This window comes from Pelobates fuscus, chromosome 6, assembly GCF_036172605.1.
Source record: "Pelobates fuscus isolate aPelFus1 chromosome 6, aPelFus1.pri, whole genome shotgun sequence".
Taxonomy (NCBI): Eukaryota; Metazoa; Chordata; class Amphibia; order Anura; family Pelobatidae; genus Pelobates; species Pelobates fuscus.
In genome coordinates, this window is record NC_086322.1 from 269,123,374 (window position 1) to 269,139,087 (window position 15,714).

Below are 15,714 nucleotides of genomic sequence, written 5' to 3' on the forward strand. Positions count from 1 at the left end.
TATGTCCTTGCCAATTGAGTTTGAGGTTACGTTTAAGTAGATGGAATGAGATGAACAAGTTTTTTAAGGTCTCAAACCTCCCCTGCTCTAAAGGTTTAACTTTAGGTTGCCTGAGGTCTCGTGCCCATCGAGCGTGGATAAGGTCGGCTGATGGCAGGCATTGGAAGGATTTTTTATGACGAGGGGGGAGGTGAGAGGGAGTGGTGATTAGGAACCACTCCATGTTTTTATTGGCAAGGACGGTTGGGTCACTGTATAACACTATGGGTGGAGTTATATATGTATATATGTTAATTTATGCTTATTTATGTCTAATGTTTTGGTTACAGAAAAGAAGAGATTCAATAAATAAAGTTATGGATGTGTTATGCAGTAATTTAGTTGTGATAATAAATGCTGTGGCCTGTTTCATCCATACTAAGTGGTCTGTCGTTATTGGGGGGTTTAATGGGGTTAGAATTTGTTCTAGGCTGCATCGCGATTCCCCACTACGTACATACATGATTCCAATTTATTTATTGATGTCTATGTTATTGCTAACACAACTCTATGACATATTTCTTGAGATCTGTGCTGCATCATCATGATGTCAGAAAGGCCGTGTTTCATCTCCAGAAGTCTTCTTCGGATGACTGTAATTCCTTCCTTGTGTTGTTAAGTCATTCTCATCTCAAACTGAAATTTGATTTATTGATAATAAACACGCTCCCATCTTAACACCATTTAAAACAAATAAACCTTGAATTCCACCAATCGTGAAAATTGGTGTATGCTTCTCATATTGTTCGTAGATACAATTCTGCATCAACAGATGTTTTTTATGGATCACCAGGCTTGTGTCTCTCATAAGCCTTGCATCTCTAGTCAATAGATACATGATTCATAACTGTGAAAACTATTCCCTTAACAGCAATGACCAAAGCAATTGAATTTTCCTAAAGTGTTACTTCAAGCACCATTCAGTGATTTGAAGTGGTCATAGTCAGTTGAGTAGCTAGATCTTGTTCCACTTCCACCTGTGGTGGTCCCTGACCTTGCCGCCGCTCTCAGCTCGGCCTCATCACTAAGGCGCCGCCACGCTGTAAGGAATACAGGGAGCAGGGACATGAGGTGATTCATATCCCCAACACCTCCACACAGCCTACTGCATGCTCCAGAGCTGGAGGACCGGACGAAGGTGCTGACACATTTTTATACAAATACACACTGAGATACACACAAACAGACACACATTTTTATTCACCCTCTCTCCTGTTTTCTACCTTTATGATGCTTCGCTCCATGTGTTTCACTCTCCTCTGGCCTTTCCATGTGTCTCATCCCCCCCCCCAACATCTATATGTGTCTTAATCTCCCCCCAGCTCCTCCATGTGTTTCATATCCCTTAGCCACTCCATGTATATCATTCTCGCCTGCCCCTCCATGTGTCTTATTCCCCCAGCTCCTCCATGTGTCTCATCCCACCCCAGTCCCTCTCAGGGCCGGTGCAAGGAGTTTTGCCGCCCTAGGCAAAAGTAAAGTTTGCCCCCCCCCCCATGTGACATCACAATGCCCCACCCATACGATCTGCCATGTTAACTAACGCCAGTGCTGCAGTGCCGCCGTGTTTACATTAAAAGGCCTGCAGGGACAGGCTATAGACACCAGAACCACTACATTAAGCTGCAGTGGTTCTGTGGACTATAGTGTTTCTTTAATGTGAGGTAAATTATAGATTAGTGCCACAAATAATATACTAGATTGCCTACTTACAACCAGATGAGGATGATGATTGGCTCTAGCTGCAGTCTGGCTCCACTGGTCTGGTGTAGAACATGCTCTCTGGAGGCTGTTTGTAACTGTGGTCACAAAAATCAATGTTCTGGGAGAACGTGAAGCAGCTCCTTTTTGTTGGGGCCCTTTACACAGCTCAAGGTCTGGGTCCCAGGGTCCACCTTCATGTTCCACCAATGAGTTTGTTCACAGGGGGTGGAGTGTGTAGGGGATGTCCTTATATTTGTGTAAGGAATGCATTGTGTGAATCTGTGCGTGTAAGGGATGCATTGTGTGTAAGCGTTGCATTGCTTGTGTGTGTGTGTGTGTGTGTGTGTGTAATGCATTGTGTGTGTAATGCATTGTGTGTTTTTCTGTGTGCAAGGGGTGCATTGTCTTTGTGTGTAAGGGGTGCATTGTGTATGATTGTGTGTGTGTGTGTGATGGATGTTAATCTCTCCCCCCTCCCTTGTCACTCTCTTCTCCCCCCTCTCCCTCCCTTGTCACTCTCTTCTCCCCCTCTCCCTTCCTTGTCACTCTCTTCTCTCCCCCCCTACCTTGTCACTCTCTTCTCCCCCTTGTCACTCTCTTCTCCCCCCTCCCCACTCTCATTCCCCCTCCCTCCCATCACAATCATTCCCCTCCCTCCCCTGTCACTCTCACCCCCCTGTCACTCTCACCCCCTGTCAATTTCTTTTACTCCCCCTGTCAATTTCTTCTACTCCCCCCTCCCCTACCAATTTCTTCTTCTCCTCCCTCCCCCTGCCAATTTCCTTATCCCCCCTCCCCTGCCAATTTCCTTCTCCCCCCCTCCCCTACTAATTTCCATCTCCCCCCTCCCCTACTAATTTCCATCTCCCCTCTCCCCTACTAATGTCTTTCTCCCCCCTCCCCTACTAATTTCCATCTCCCCATCCCCTACTAATTTCCATCTCTCCCCCTCCCCTACTAATTTCCATCTCCCCCTCCCCTACTAATGTCTTTCTCCCCCCCCTCCCCTACTAATTTCCATCTCTCCCCCTCCCCTACTAATTTCCATCTCCCCCTCCCCTACTAATGTCTTTCTCCCCCTCCCCTACTAATTTCCATCTCCCCCTTTCCTACTAATGTCTTTCTCCCCCCCCTCCCCTACTATTTATTTTCTCCCCCTTCCCTTCTAATTTATTCCCCCCCCCCCCTCCTACTAATTTCTTTCTCCCCTCTCCCCTACCTCTATTGTAGCGTGGCCGAGCTCTGTATGATCCGCGGGTACAGGGAGCATCTGTCTCCTGTACCCGGGCGGACTAAAAGGAAGTGCACACTCGTGCACTTCCTTTTAGTCCGCCCGGGTACAGGAGACAGATGCTCCCTGTACCCGCGAATCATACAGAGCTCGGCCACGCTACAGTGAGGGAGTGACAGGAGGGAGCGCTGAGCGCTTCCCTCCTGTCAGCCCCTCTCCTCATTCTGCGCCCGGGCGGTGCACCCTCATGGACGCACCAGCCCGGGTAAAGCTGCAGCCCCTGAGGCTATCTGCAGAGCGCTCGGGCGGCTGCAGCATGAGGGGGGCCGGCGCTCCTGGCGGCGCCCCTTCCCAAGGGGCGCACTAGGAAGCTGCCTAGTCCACCTTACAGGTAGCGCCGTCCCTGGTCCCTCTATGTGTCTCATCCCCCCCAGCCCCTCCATGTGTCTCATTCCCCTAGTTGTCTCATCCTCCCCCATGTGTTTCCCCATGTGTTTCATCCCCCATCTGTCTCCCTGCTGACCTCCTTGTAGCATGGCCGAGCCTACTGATGTCGAAGATCTTCTGTTTCTGACAGAAACTGCTCACTGAGAGCACTTCATGTCATACCAGGTAGAAAATATAGATGATCCTCTACATACAGTGGCTGACAGGAAGGGGAGCACTGTGCCGGTGCAGACAGTATCAGCAGGAGTTTACAGCACAGTGGCCTCCCTGGAGTGGCAGCCTAGTCGCAGCTGTGATCCTGCTACTGTGGTAGTTTTGTCACTGACTAGTAGACACATTGAGTTACTCTCAACTTACACGATTCCTCAAAAAATTGCTAAACCACACTGGTAACCCAGAGACCTCACTCCATTTGAGACTGTTTGCACACATTCTGGATTGATTAAGAGACCTCTCTCGCAGATTTATTCCTTAATACAGACAGGCCCATACTCATATTCAGGTAAAGTGGACATCTGCTCTGCGCATACATCTTAGAGACAGGGACTGTTCATATATTTTCAGGAATATTATGTAGACAACTGTTAGTCTATCTAAGAGATAAACAATCCTTCATACCCATGACAAGGATCGTTTATCTGTTGGAGGTGTGAGAGGGCGGAGGGCTCTATAAAACACATTTGGTGGCATTGCACGGATATTCAACCCTTCTGGGAACAAATGATTGTGGTTATTAAACATATCCTACCAGGTATCCCTACACTCACTCCATCACAAGGTCTTCTGTGGTGGCCTGATTCCCTTTCAGACCTTAGTCATCAGACACTGCTACGGCTACCTCTGGGAAAAACTAATGTTTTCATCTCCGTATACTGGAAGTAGACCGATATCCCATCCTTGGAACAATGGGTGAATAGCGTAGGGTACACTCAACACATGGAATAAATGCACTGGTCAGCTAGGGGTAACAAACAAAGATCTGTTCTCTATGGTTGACACATTGGGCAAAATTCTTGAGTATCCGCGTAAACTGGTAAAACTCCTTTGAGCCATTTATCCCATAGAACTTATGTACACATATACAGTACATTCAAGCATATAGCCTATTATATCTCTTACCGACTTGTGTTTCAGCCCTTGGATGTTTATCTACTATAGATGACCCTACAGGCACCCACCACCATATAGAAAAATGCCAGAGCCTCCTATTTTCCGCATGTACATCCCTCTTATCTGCTTTAGTAAAATGAGCAAGACAACTTATTATTTTATTATTTATAGTTCTAAGTGTTATATGTTTCTCTTTGATATGCGAAGTATTACATAAACACGTAAATTAAAATAAAATAAATAAATAAAATTGCTAGATACCTTGCTTGACCTTATTTGTACTTCCCCATTCCTGATCTCTAAACTGCATGTAGCATTACCTTGCAATCTTTTTTTCACATGGTTCATTAAACAAAAGAAAGAGTAAATAGCTACATGATTTAGCATTTAGATTTCCTACAATAGCTTTCAGCTAAGATTTGTCATCAACATTTATGGGCTTCCTAAAACTTGGCAGATGTCACTCAGACAAAGGAGTGACTGGGCAGAAACAGGGAGGGAGAAATTCTTTGGGTTAGTAGTTCAATATTGCTCCTTGGGCGGATTCATTCCAAATATGTAAAGCAATTTAAACGTGTCTGTCTAACTCAAAAGTGGCAGAGATCAGCGAGCAGACAGATCTGCAGACCATGAATTATCGTAAGTATCATCCAAACTTATTAATCTTTTATACTTGACCACCTAAAGTTTGGGTTCTACGACATTTCTTTCAAAGAAAATGGAAGGATTTATTTTATTGAGCTATGGGGTTCAATACATAGTTAAGTATTGTGTAACTATAAATACAGGCAAATCTGTTTCACATTTAACCCAAATTAAGATAATTTTGTGATGCTTAAATGACTGCTCTAAAGATAACATGACTTTTCATGAAGTGTCCCAAACTGTGTTATTTAGCAGCAATTTTAAGTATTTGTAGAGGAGGCGTCACAATAGAGTGAGTACATATTACAGGTAATTAAGAAACATAATTAGGGAACATGCAAAAAGGTATAGTTTTGGACTGCTAAGTATAAAACTTGCATCAGTAACACTGGTTATAAAGGCTACCTGTTACATTAGTTAATTAGATTTAAAAAGATTAAATAAAGCAATTATATATGTTAATTAGATAAAATTCTAAATAGCCACACTGTGACTTTTAACATGAAAAAGTTATGTACTTTTTGTTTTTATTTTTAATTAGATGTGCAGAATGATTAATTATTATATTCCTTACTAAATTCACTTTATTATTTGGTATGCATATGACAATCAAAAAGTGGAAAAATCTATGCTTTGGGGGATTGGCGACTTACGCCCATGTAACACTTTAATATGTTCATTATTGCATATTATCATTTTGGGTGTGAAATGTGGCACATAAGTGGGCATATAATAGTTTCAAGTATTATGCAGCATTCTGGGAAGCTTTCATTAATAAAAAAAGAATAATAAAGTCTGCAATTAGATATTTTTAAGCTCAGTGTGTATCTGATTGACCCACAACCTTCTGTCTGTATATGAATTGATACTTTAGTTACATTGGTTATACAAATCTAATATCTTGATATTTTATATATATCTCACACTAAAATCTCACTTAGACTACTTTCAGTTGGTTACATTTTTTCCTAAACATCACTGACACAATTTCACTTATTTTTAGAGAATTTTATAACATACAATAGTTTGCTCATTGGCATTCCAAAGGTATTGTTGTCAGTGGAAGACTAAGATTCTATTTATCTTTCAATGCATTGTATTGTTTGCCAAATTGAAGTTTATGGGTTTTTTTTTTTTTTTTTGATATGTACCTGTGTGTTTATATGTTTGTCAATATAGTATATAAAATATAGTGTTTGAAAGCACGTTTGACTTTGAAATTAAGAAATTGTGTTATTTGTCAAGTTCTGTGTGGCATTTTAATTTGGAATGTCGTGATACTGGTTTACTTTTACTGCAATAAAACACAAATGTGTATGCTGTGATATCCCACAAGTACAACAATGCCCCCCATGTACAGGTGTCATGGCGTTTTAGAAACTTACAGTGTCAAATAAAGAGCTTAGCCATTTCAGTTTTTACACATTGAAATTTGCCAATTTTGTTTGTTTGGCCTATGTTGCCTTTGAGACCCTATGGCAGCCCTGGAATGAAAATTGCCCCCATCCTGGCATACCATTGTCAAAAGTAGACAGACAACCCAAGATATTTAAAATGGGGTAAGTCCAGTCCTTTTTAGAAGCCACTTAGTCGCAAACATGAGTTACAGTTAGTGTTCATATTTGTTTTTTCAATTTTTCACAAACAAACTGCCCTTTCACCAATAACATCATCATTATACATTTTACGGCTCTAAAACACTCATAGTTGTGTTAAACAATGTCTCATGAGTACAACAGTACCTCAATGTACACACACTATTTAAATACACTGAACAAAATTAAAAACACAACACTTTTGTTTTTGCGCGCATTTTTCATGAGCTGAACTCAAAGATCTAAGACTTTTTCTATGTACACAGAAAGGCTTATTTTTCTCAAATATTGTTCACAAATCTGTCTAAATCTGTGTTAGTGAGCACTTATCTGTTGCCGTGATAATCCATCCACCTCACAGGTGTGGCATATCAAGATGCTGATCAGACAGCATGATATTGCAGAGGTGTGCCTTAGGCTGTCCACAATAAAAGACCACTCAATTTTGTCCAGTGTGTGTATATATATATATATATATATATATATATATATATATATATATATATATAAAATTTCATTCTGAGTGTGTTTTGATATTAATATATATATATATATATATATACAATATCAAGTAGGAAAAAGCACTCAAGGGACTTCATTCAAATGGTGAAAAAAATAGGCTTAGCTTTATTCGGCAACTGCCATGAAGAATCAACGTTTCAGTCCTATGTCAGGACTTTCGTCAGGATAATAGTGCATTACAATTGTAACAGAATAAATGACAAAGTAAATCAAATTAAATCAAATACAGTACATTGTCATCAGCTGAGACTTACCCCTGACTCTGTGTGACGATCACCCTGGGCGCCAGAAAATCGCGGGCAAAATTGACCTTGTTTCATGTATTCTGCAGCTGTCAAGTTCGCTGCTGTGTGAACCCTGCGTGCCGGCTGTTGCCATGGAGATCAGCCGGAACGCAAGGGGGCGTGTGTTTACAAGTCGTCATGGCAACCAGCCGATCGTGTATGCGATCGGTACTCAGGGAGATCGTATGGGTTAGAGTCTGGGGCCAGGGTGTAGTAGAATAACTAGTTACAGTGTTGCTGACAGAATACATACACATAGTAGAGAATCACACCATAGAAAACCACAGTATAATGTAAAGTAGACAGTAAAGTGCATGTTCAATATTATGCATATTGGTAAGAACAAGGGGATTTCCTTGTCTGCAGAAAATAACAATGATGTGGCACTTTAGAGCCAGGACTTATTGCATAGAGACTTAATAGTAGGTGCAGGATCATAATTTCATACAATATAGCATACCATATAGCATAAATTAATCGTTACTGTAGGTAATTTTGAATACATAATTTATGCTAAATGGTATACCAGAAATTTGCAACAAACTAGTCACTCTTTTACTGTTATTTACTAAAGTGTGATTTCTTAGGAATTCTGATTAAAAGTGAACTTAAAATTGTATGCCAAAATTACTGAAATTGAAGAATTCTGACACTTTTTAAAGTTCCACACAAAACAGTTACTGTACAATTTAAAATTAGTTTAAATGAAATAATTTGTTCTGTGGATATATTTTGGCTTAAAAGAACACTATATTGTCCCTCTGCCCCCAGTGCCCCTTCTCCCCCGGTCTTTCCCCCCCAGTCAAGAAATCCCTTCTTTCACTTACCTGTTTTCAGAGCCAAGGTCCCTCGGTGCTGGATAGAACCCCTCCTCCTCTTCTGTCGTCATGGCGTTCCAGAAATCTAATTTGCACGCCTTCATCCATAGGAAAGCATTGAATCAATTCTTTCCTAGGTTTTTTTTCAAGACGCTGGACATCCTCATGCAAAGCGAATGAGGTCCTAATAATAATACTACGGGAGTGACCTAGTGTCTGTCTTCAGTCCCCATCTATGGGAGATGGGTGGTGGCCTCATTTAATTATGCAATAAGGTAGTATATAATGGCATGTCTCCCAAAATAATAGCATATGCCCCCTTGGTGGCTAGGGATCCCTAATACCCTAGCCATCACCTAAATTAAATTAAAGCCCCTTTCTACCCCCCTCACTCTGCTAATAGTGAGGAGGGGGGCAATCAAAGATCTGTAATATAGATACATACAGGCAGTGCAGAATTATTAGGCAAATGAGTATTTTGACCACATCATCCTCTTTATGCATGTTGTCTTACTCCAAGCTGTAAAGGCTCGAAAGCCTACTACCAATTAAGCATATTAGGTGATGTGCATCTCTGTAATGAGAAAGGGTGTGGTCTAATGACATCAACACCCTATATCAGGTGTGCATAATTATTAGGCAACTTCCTTTCCTTTGGCAAAATGGGTCAAAAGAAGGACTTTACAGGCTCAGAAAAGTCAAAAATAGTGAGATATCTTGCAGAGGGATGCAGCACTCTTAAAATTGCAAAGCTTCTGAAGCGTGATCATCGAACAATCAAATGTTTCATTCAAAATAGTCAACAGGGTCGCAAGAAGCGTGTGGAGAAACCAAGGCGCAAAATAACTGCCCATGAACTGAGAAAAGTCAAGCGTGCAGCTGCCAAGATGCCACTTGCCACCAGTTTGGCCATATTTCAGAGCTGCAACATCACTGGAGTGCCCAAAAGCACAAGGTGTGCAATACTCAGAGACATGGCCAAGGTAAGAAAGGCTGAAAGACGACCACCACTGAACAAGACACAAGCTGAAACGTCAAGACTGGGCCAAGAAATATCTCAAGACTGATTTTTCTAAGGTTTTATGGACTGATGAAATGAGAGTGAGTCTTGATGGGCCAGATGGATGGATTGGTAAAGGGCAGAGAGCTCCAGTCCGACTCAGACGCCAGCAAGGTGGAGGTGGAGTACTGGTTTGGGCTGGTATCATCAAAGATGAGCTTGTGGAGCCTTTTCGGGTTGAGGATGGAGTCAAGCTCAACTCCCAGTCCTACTGCCATTTTCTGGAAGACACCTTCTTCAAGCAGTGGTACAGGAAGAAGTCTGCATCCTTCAGGAAACATGATTTCCATGCAGGACAATGCTCCATCACACTCGTCCAAGTACTCCACAGCGTGGCTGGCAAGAAAGGGTATAAAAGAAGAAAATCTAATGACATGGCCTCCTTGTTCACCTGATCTGAACCCCATTGAGAACCTGTGGTCCATCATCAAATGTGAGATTTACAAGGAGGGAAAACAGTACACCTCTCTGAACAGTGTCTGGGAGGCTGTGGTTGCTGCTGCACGCAATGTTGATGGTGAACAGATCAAAACACTGACAGAATCCATGGATGGCAGGCTTTTGAGTGTCCTTGCAAAGAAAGGTGGCTATATTGGTCACTGATTTGTTTTTGTTATGTTTTTGAATGTCAGAAATGTATATTTGTGAATGTTGAGATGTTATATTGGTTTTACTGGTAAAAATAAATATTGAAATGGGTATATATTTGTTTTTTGTTAAGTTGCCTAATAATTATGCACAGTAATAGTCACCTGCACACACAGATATCCCCCTAAAATAGCTAAAACTAAAAACAAACTAAAAACTACTTCCAAAAATATTCAGCTTTGATATTAATGAGTTTTTTGGGTTCATTGAGAACATGGTTGTTGTTCAATAATAAAATTAATCCTCAAAAATACAACTTGCCTAATAATTCTGCACTCCCTGTATAGTTACCATAAGAAGTTTACTTTCTTCTTCTTCTTATGTTGTTCAGCTTCCAAAAGTTACCAAATTAAAATCCACAATAACCCACAAAACCAATTAAAATAAAAAGAGGCCTGATCGCAAAAAAAAAAAATATTCTGCCATACATCTAAATTGTGCAGCAATAAAAAGCAATTAATCTTCGCCCAGGGAGAGTTCGCCGCAGAATTAACTCTGATAACTAGTAAGGCCTTATATAGGTTTTTCCCAAGCTATGACAGTTTCAAAGAGGGGGAAAATTCCCCATGCTTTGAGATGTGACTAAGAGTGATCTGATTGGTTGGCTAGTACACCAACCAAACAGAGAACTCTGAAAGCCAACTCTTGAGAGATGTCTTACTTGACCCATTGGGGCCTGATTTAAACCAACCTGACATTGTTGAATGTCATCAACAATGCCATATTTTTTAGTCCAAATTTAGTGAATAACCCTGATTGAGTAATACACTTAAAACATCTTGTATATGTGCACATTGAATACTCCATATGAATAAGTCATTTTTTTCCCTTTGAGTTTACTACTTTTGCAAGAAACTTCCTCATCACTTCTGACTAACAAGTTCCATCATGCCATTTACAAGAATCAGAAAATACACTTGTGTCCAAACGCTTTTTATTGGCTCTCCATAGTTCTCTCCTGCTACACCTTAGCCCATCACTGTAAGCATTTCTATTTCCACCAACTTCTCCTTCCTCAAACTGCCAAAATTAGTCTACTGTCATTCTACCTCGTTATAATGTCTAATCCACTCTTTGATGGCTGTATAATTAGTAATCATTGTAAACAAGCTAGGATAAGGAAGTTACATATAAATACAAAATAAATGAATAAACAACGACCAATACTACCTGAATAGCTATATTTCAAGTACCGCTCTTGTCCAATTTAGTGGTTATTTTATTGTTTAGTATATATTAAACGCTATCGTACAGATACCTTTCTAATATTTTCTTACTCAAATTTATGTAGATCCTTTTGAAGCTCCAGAACTTTACCGGACCGATTTTAACAGGTTCGCCAATGGTGAGGAACACAAAACTCAATCCATCCGGGGGAAGGAGCTCGTAGTTCGCAGAGGAAAACCATTTACCATCAAGCCACTAATTCGCTATCGAAAAAAAGAGGAGAAGTTGGACAAGTTGAGCATTACAGCAGAAACAGGTAAAACAGTTATACCAATGGACACATTTAAAAATACTTTACTTTTACGTGTGATTTTTTTTAACGATAATCCAGATATAGTAATGGGTTATAATGGCAGTTTTATTCTTTCTAAATTAATTAAGAATTGCAGTGTTCCAGTACACTATTATCTATCTTTAAAACGTTGTATTCAAGGGTACTTTATCATATTTCTTGCAGTAACCTAGAAACTATCATGAGCAATTCAATGTTCTGTGAGATGTTAACACTACCATAAGCGGTTTGACACCCTGAATCTCAAACTTTTGTAGGACTAAGTCTCCCAGAAACTCCTGCATGTTTTGACCAAGTGCCAAGATCCCCCCTATTATTTTCTGTAAGATCGTTGTTTACCTGTATGACTTCCTGGTTCTCGCTGATCAAACTCCGCCCATGCGTCTGACATCACGCGCTTCAATAGTAAAAGGAAGCTGTGGCCACTATCACATTGGTCAATCAATTTGTTAACTAACTGTTACCAATTACCGATGGAGCTCCTTCTTAAGATCATCTGTGTAACGAACCTCTCCTACCTGATCTTGACTTCTCCTCTCCCAGACTCGGAACAGACTTCACTACAATTTCCTCTAATCCTCAATATATTACAGAGAACTATTCAGGAAAGGTCTTCCATTCTCAATATCCAGGGAAAGCAACCTTAGTTCTTCAGTTATGGGGATTAATAATTGGTTCATGCCTTCCAAGTTATTTGGAAGGATAAAAGGGAATTAATTTGTCTGCGCTCTGGGATCCAGTTACTTCCAAATTGCTCTATTGAAAGTAACCATTTCAGCTGATTGATCTTGCCTAAGATATTTTCATATATTATTACTGGAGTCTAAAAGACTGTGATAATTTTACCAAATCAGGATCTACTTATTTTCAACATTTGTTATTGAAATCTAAAGGACTGTGTAATATTCCTAAAACAGTAATTGAGTATTTTCTTATTCATTCTTTGAGGTCTAATGGACTAATACTATCTATTCTTAACCCTTTAAGACCGGAGGGCGTACAATTACGCCCTATTTTAAGCGGCTCTAAACGCCGCTGGGCATAATTATACGCCCTCCGTTGTTTTCTTACTTACCCGGTTGCCGGCGATCCCACGCCGGCGATCGCGGTTGGGGGGATTTCCAGGGAGCCCCCCGCGGCACATCCTTCCTCCTGGGAGCCCCCCGGCCATGTGAAAGTGAGGTCCTTGCGAGGACCTCACAATCACATGGCGGGTTAGCTGGCTCAGGCATTGCCAACAGGGGGACTGCCTGTAATGACAGGTAGTCCCCCTGCTAGCTGGAAATCAAATAAAAAGAATTACAATAAGTGTAAAAAAAAAAAAAAATTATACTTAGAGCATATATATATTATATATATGATCTAAGAAACATAGAAACATAGAAACATAGAATGTGACGGCAGATAAGAACCATTCGGCCCATCTAGTCTGCCCAGTTTTCTAAATACTTTCATTAGTCCCTGGCCTTATCTTATAGTTAGGATAGCCTTATGCCTATCCCACGCATGCTTAAACTCCTTTACTGTGTTAACCTCTACCACTTCAGCTGGAAGGCTATTCCATGCACCCACTACCCTCTCAGTAAAGTAATACTTCCTGATATTATTTTTAAACCTTTGTCCCTCTAATTTAAGACTATGTCCTCGTGTTGTTGTAGTTTTTCTTCTTTTAAATATAGTCTCCTCCTTTACTGTGTTGATTCCCTTTATGTATTTAAATGTTTCTATCATATCCCCCCTGTCTCGTCTTTCCCCCAAGCTATACATGTTAAGATCCTTTAACCTTTCCTGGTAAGTTTTGTCCTGCAATCCATGAACCAGTTTAGTAGCCCTTCTTTGAACTCTCTCTAAGGTATCAATATCCTTCAGAAGATATGGTCTCCAGTACTGTGTACAGTACTCCAAATTAGGTCTCACCAGTGTTCTGTACAATGGCATGAGCACTTCCCTCTTTCTACTGCTAATACCTCTCCCTATACAACCAAGCATTCTGCTAGCATTTCCTGCTGCTCTATTACATTGTCTGCCTACCTTTAAGTCATCAGAAATAATCACCCCTAAATCCCTTTCCTCAGATGTTGAGGTTAGGACTCTATCAAATATTCTGTACTCTGCCCTTGGGTTTTCACGTCCAAGATGCATTATCTTGCACTTATCCACATTAAATGTCAGTTGCCCCAACTCTGACCATTTTTCTAGTTTACCTAAATCATTTGCCATTTGGCTTATCCCTCCTGGAACATCAACCATGTTACATATCTTAGTATCATCCACATAAAGACACACCTTACCATCAAGACCTTCTGCAATATCACTAATAAAAATATTAAAGAGAATGGGTCCAAGTACAGATCCCTGAGGTAACCCACTGGTGACAAGCCCAAGCTTCGAATATACTCCATTGACTACAACCCTCTGTTGCCTGTAACTCAGCCACTGCCTTACCCATTCAACAATATTGGAATCTAAACTCAAAGATTGCAGTTTATTGATAAGCCTTCTATGTGCAACAGTGTCAAAAGCCTTACTGAAATCTAGGTAAGCAATGTCTACTGCACTACCCTGATATGTAATTTTAGTTACCCAATCAAAAAAATCAATAAGATTAGTTTGGCATGATCTCCCTGAAGTAAACTCATGTTGTCTCTGATCTTGAAATCCATGTGTTTTTAGATGTTCAACAATCCTATCCTTTAACATAGTTTCTATTACTTCCCCCACTACTGAAGTAAGGCTTACTGGCCTACAGTTGCCCGACTCCTCCCTATTACCTTTCTTGTGAATGGGCACAACATTCGCGCTAACTTCCAATCTTCTGGGACTACTCCTGTTAACAATGATTGGTTAAATAAATCTGTTAATGGTTTTGCTAGTACACCACTAAGCTCTTTTAATAGCTTTGGGTGTATTCCATCAGGTCTCATTGACTTATTTGTCTTTACTTTTGACAGTTGAAATAGAACCTCTTCCTCTGTAAACTCACGTGTAATAAATGACTCATTTATCCTTTTTTTTAACGGAGGTCCCTCTCCTTTATTTTCATCTGTAAATACCGAACAAAAATATTCATTGAGGCAGTCAGCTAGACCTTTATCCTCATCTACATAACTTCCTTCTTTTGTTTTTAATCTAACTATTCCTTGTTTTACTTTTCTTTTCTCATTTATATAAACAAATACATATACACACACATACACTGTCTGGGTGTATTTTACTATTAATATATATATATATATATATATATATATATAATTATATATATATATATATATATATATTAATATCAAATTACACGTAGACTGATACTGATTAAATATATATATAATTATTGTTATATATATATTTATATATAATATAAAAAATATGTAAATACGTAAAAAAATAAAATTAAAAAACTAATTAAAAATAAATAATAAAAAAATATATAGATGTGTGTTATTTCGTTCTAACTGTATTGTGATATTAATATATATATATATTTATATCAAAATACACATAGAACGAAATAATATATATATATATCTATATACATAAATATATACGTATATATATCTCTCTATATATAAATATATTTAATACAAATATTTTTTTTAAAAAAGATATATATATATATATACACATATGTATAAATATATATATATATATACATGTATTAATTCTACACATATATTTATGTAATATTTTTACATAATTAGGTATCCTAATTAATTACAATTAGCGGGACCTGCCTGACAACCCATCCTGAAAGTATAGGGAATTTAATTTGCTAGCACTATATTTAACCCTATTTCTTTCCAAGACACCATAAAACCTGTACATGGGGGGTACTGTTTTACTCGGGAGACTTCGCTGAACACAAATATTAGTGTTTCAAAGCAGTAAAATATATTACAACGATGATATCGCCAGTAAAAGTGAAGTTTTTTGCATTTTTCATGCACAAACAGCACTTACACGGACGATATTATTGCTGTGATACTTTGTACTGTTTTGAAACACAAATATTTGTGTTCAGCGAAGTCTCCTGAGTACAACAGTACCCCTCATGTACAGGTTTTATGGTGTTTTCAAAAGTTACAGCGTCAACTATAA

At 39.5% G+C, this 15,714-nt stretch overlaps 1 protein-coding gene across 1 annotated transcript in view; it reads left to right on the forward strand.

Annotated features, from left to right (window-relative positions):
• The first annotated feature begins 5,094 nt into the window (after positions 1–5,094).
• LOC134614867 (protein-glutamine gamma-glutamyltransferase 5-like) overlaps positions 5,095–15,714 on the forward strand; it is a 43,537-nt gene continuing 32,917 nt past the window's right edge. Inside the window, exons 1-2 of the mRNA XM_063459109.1 lie at positions 5,095–5,170; positions 11,407–11,586. Of these exons, the coding sequence (XP_063315179.1) occupies positions 5,161–5,170; positions 11,407–11,586 (190 nt within the window). The 5' untranslated portion in view covers positions 5,095–5,160. The remainder of the gene's footprint in view (positions 5,171–11,406; positions 11,587–15,714) is intronic.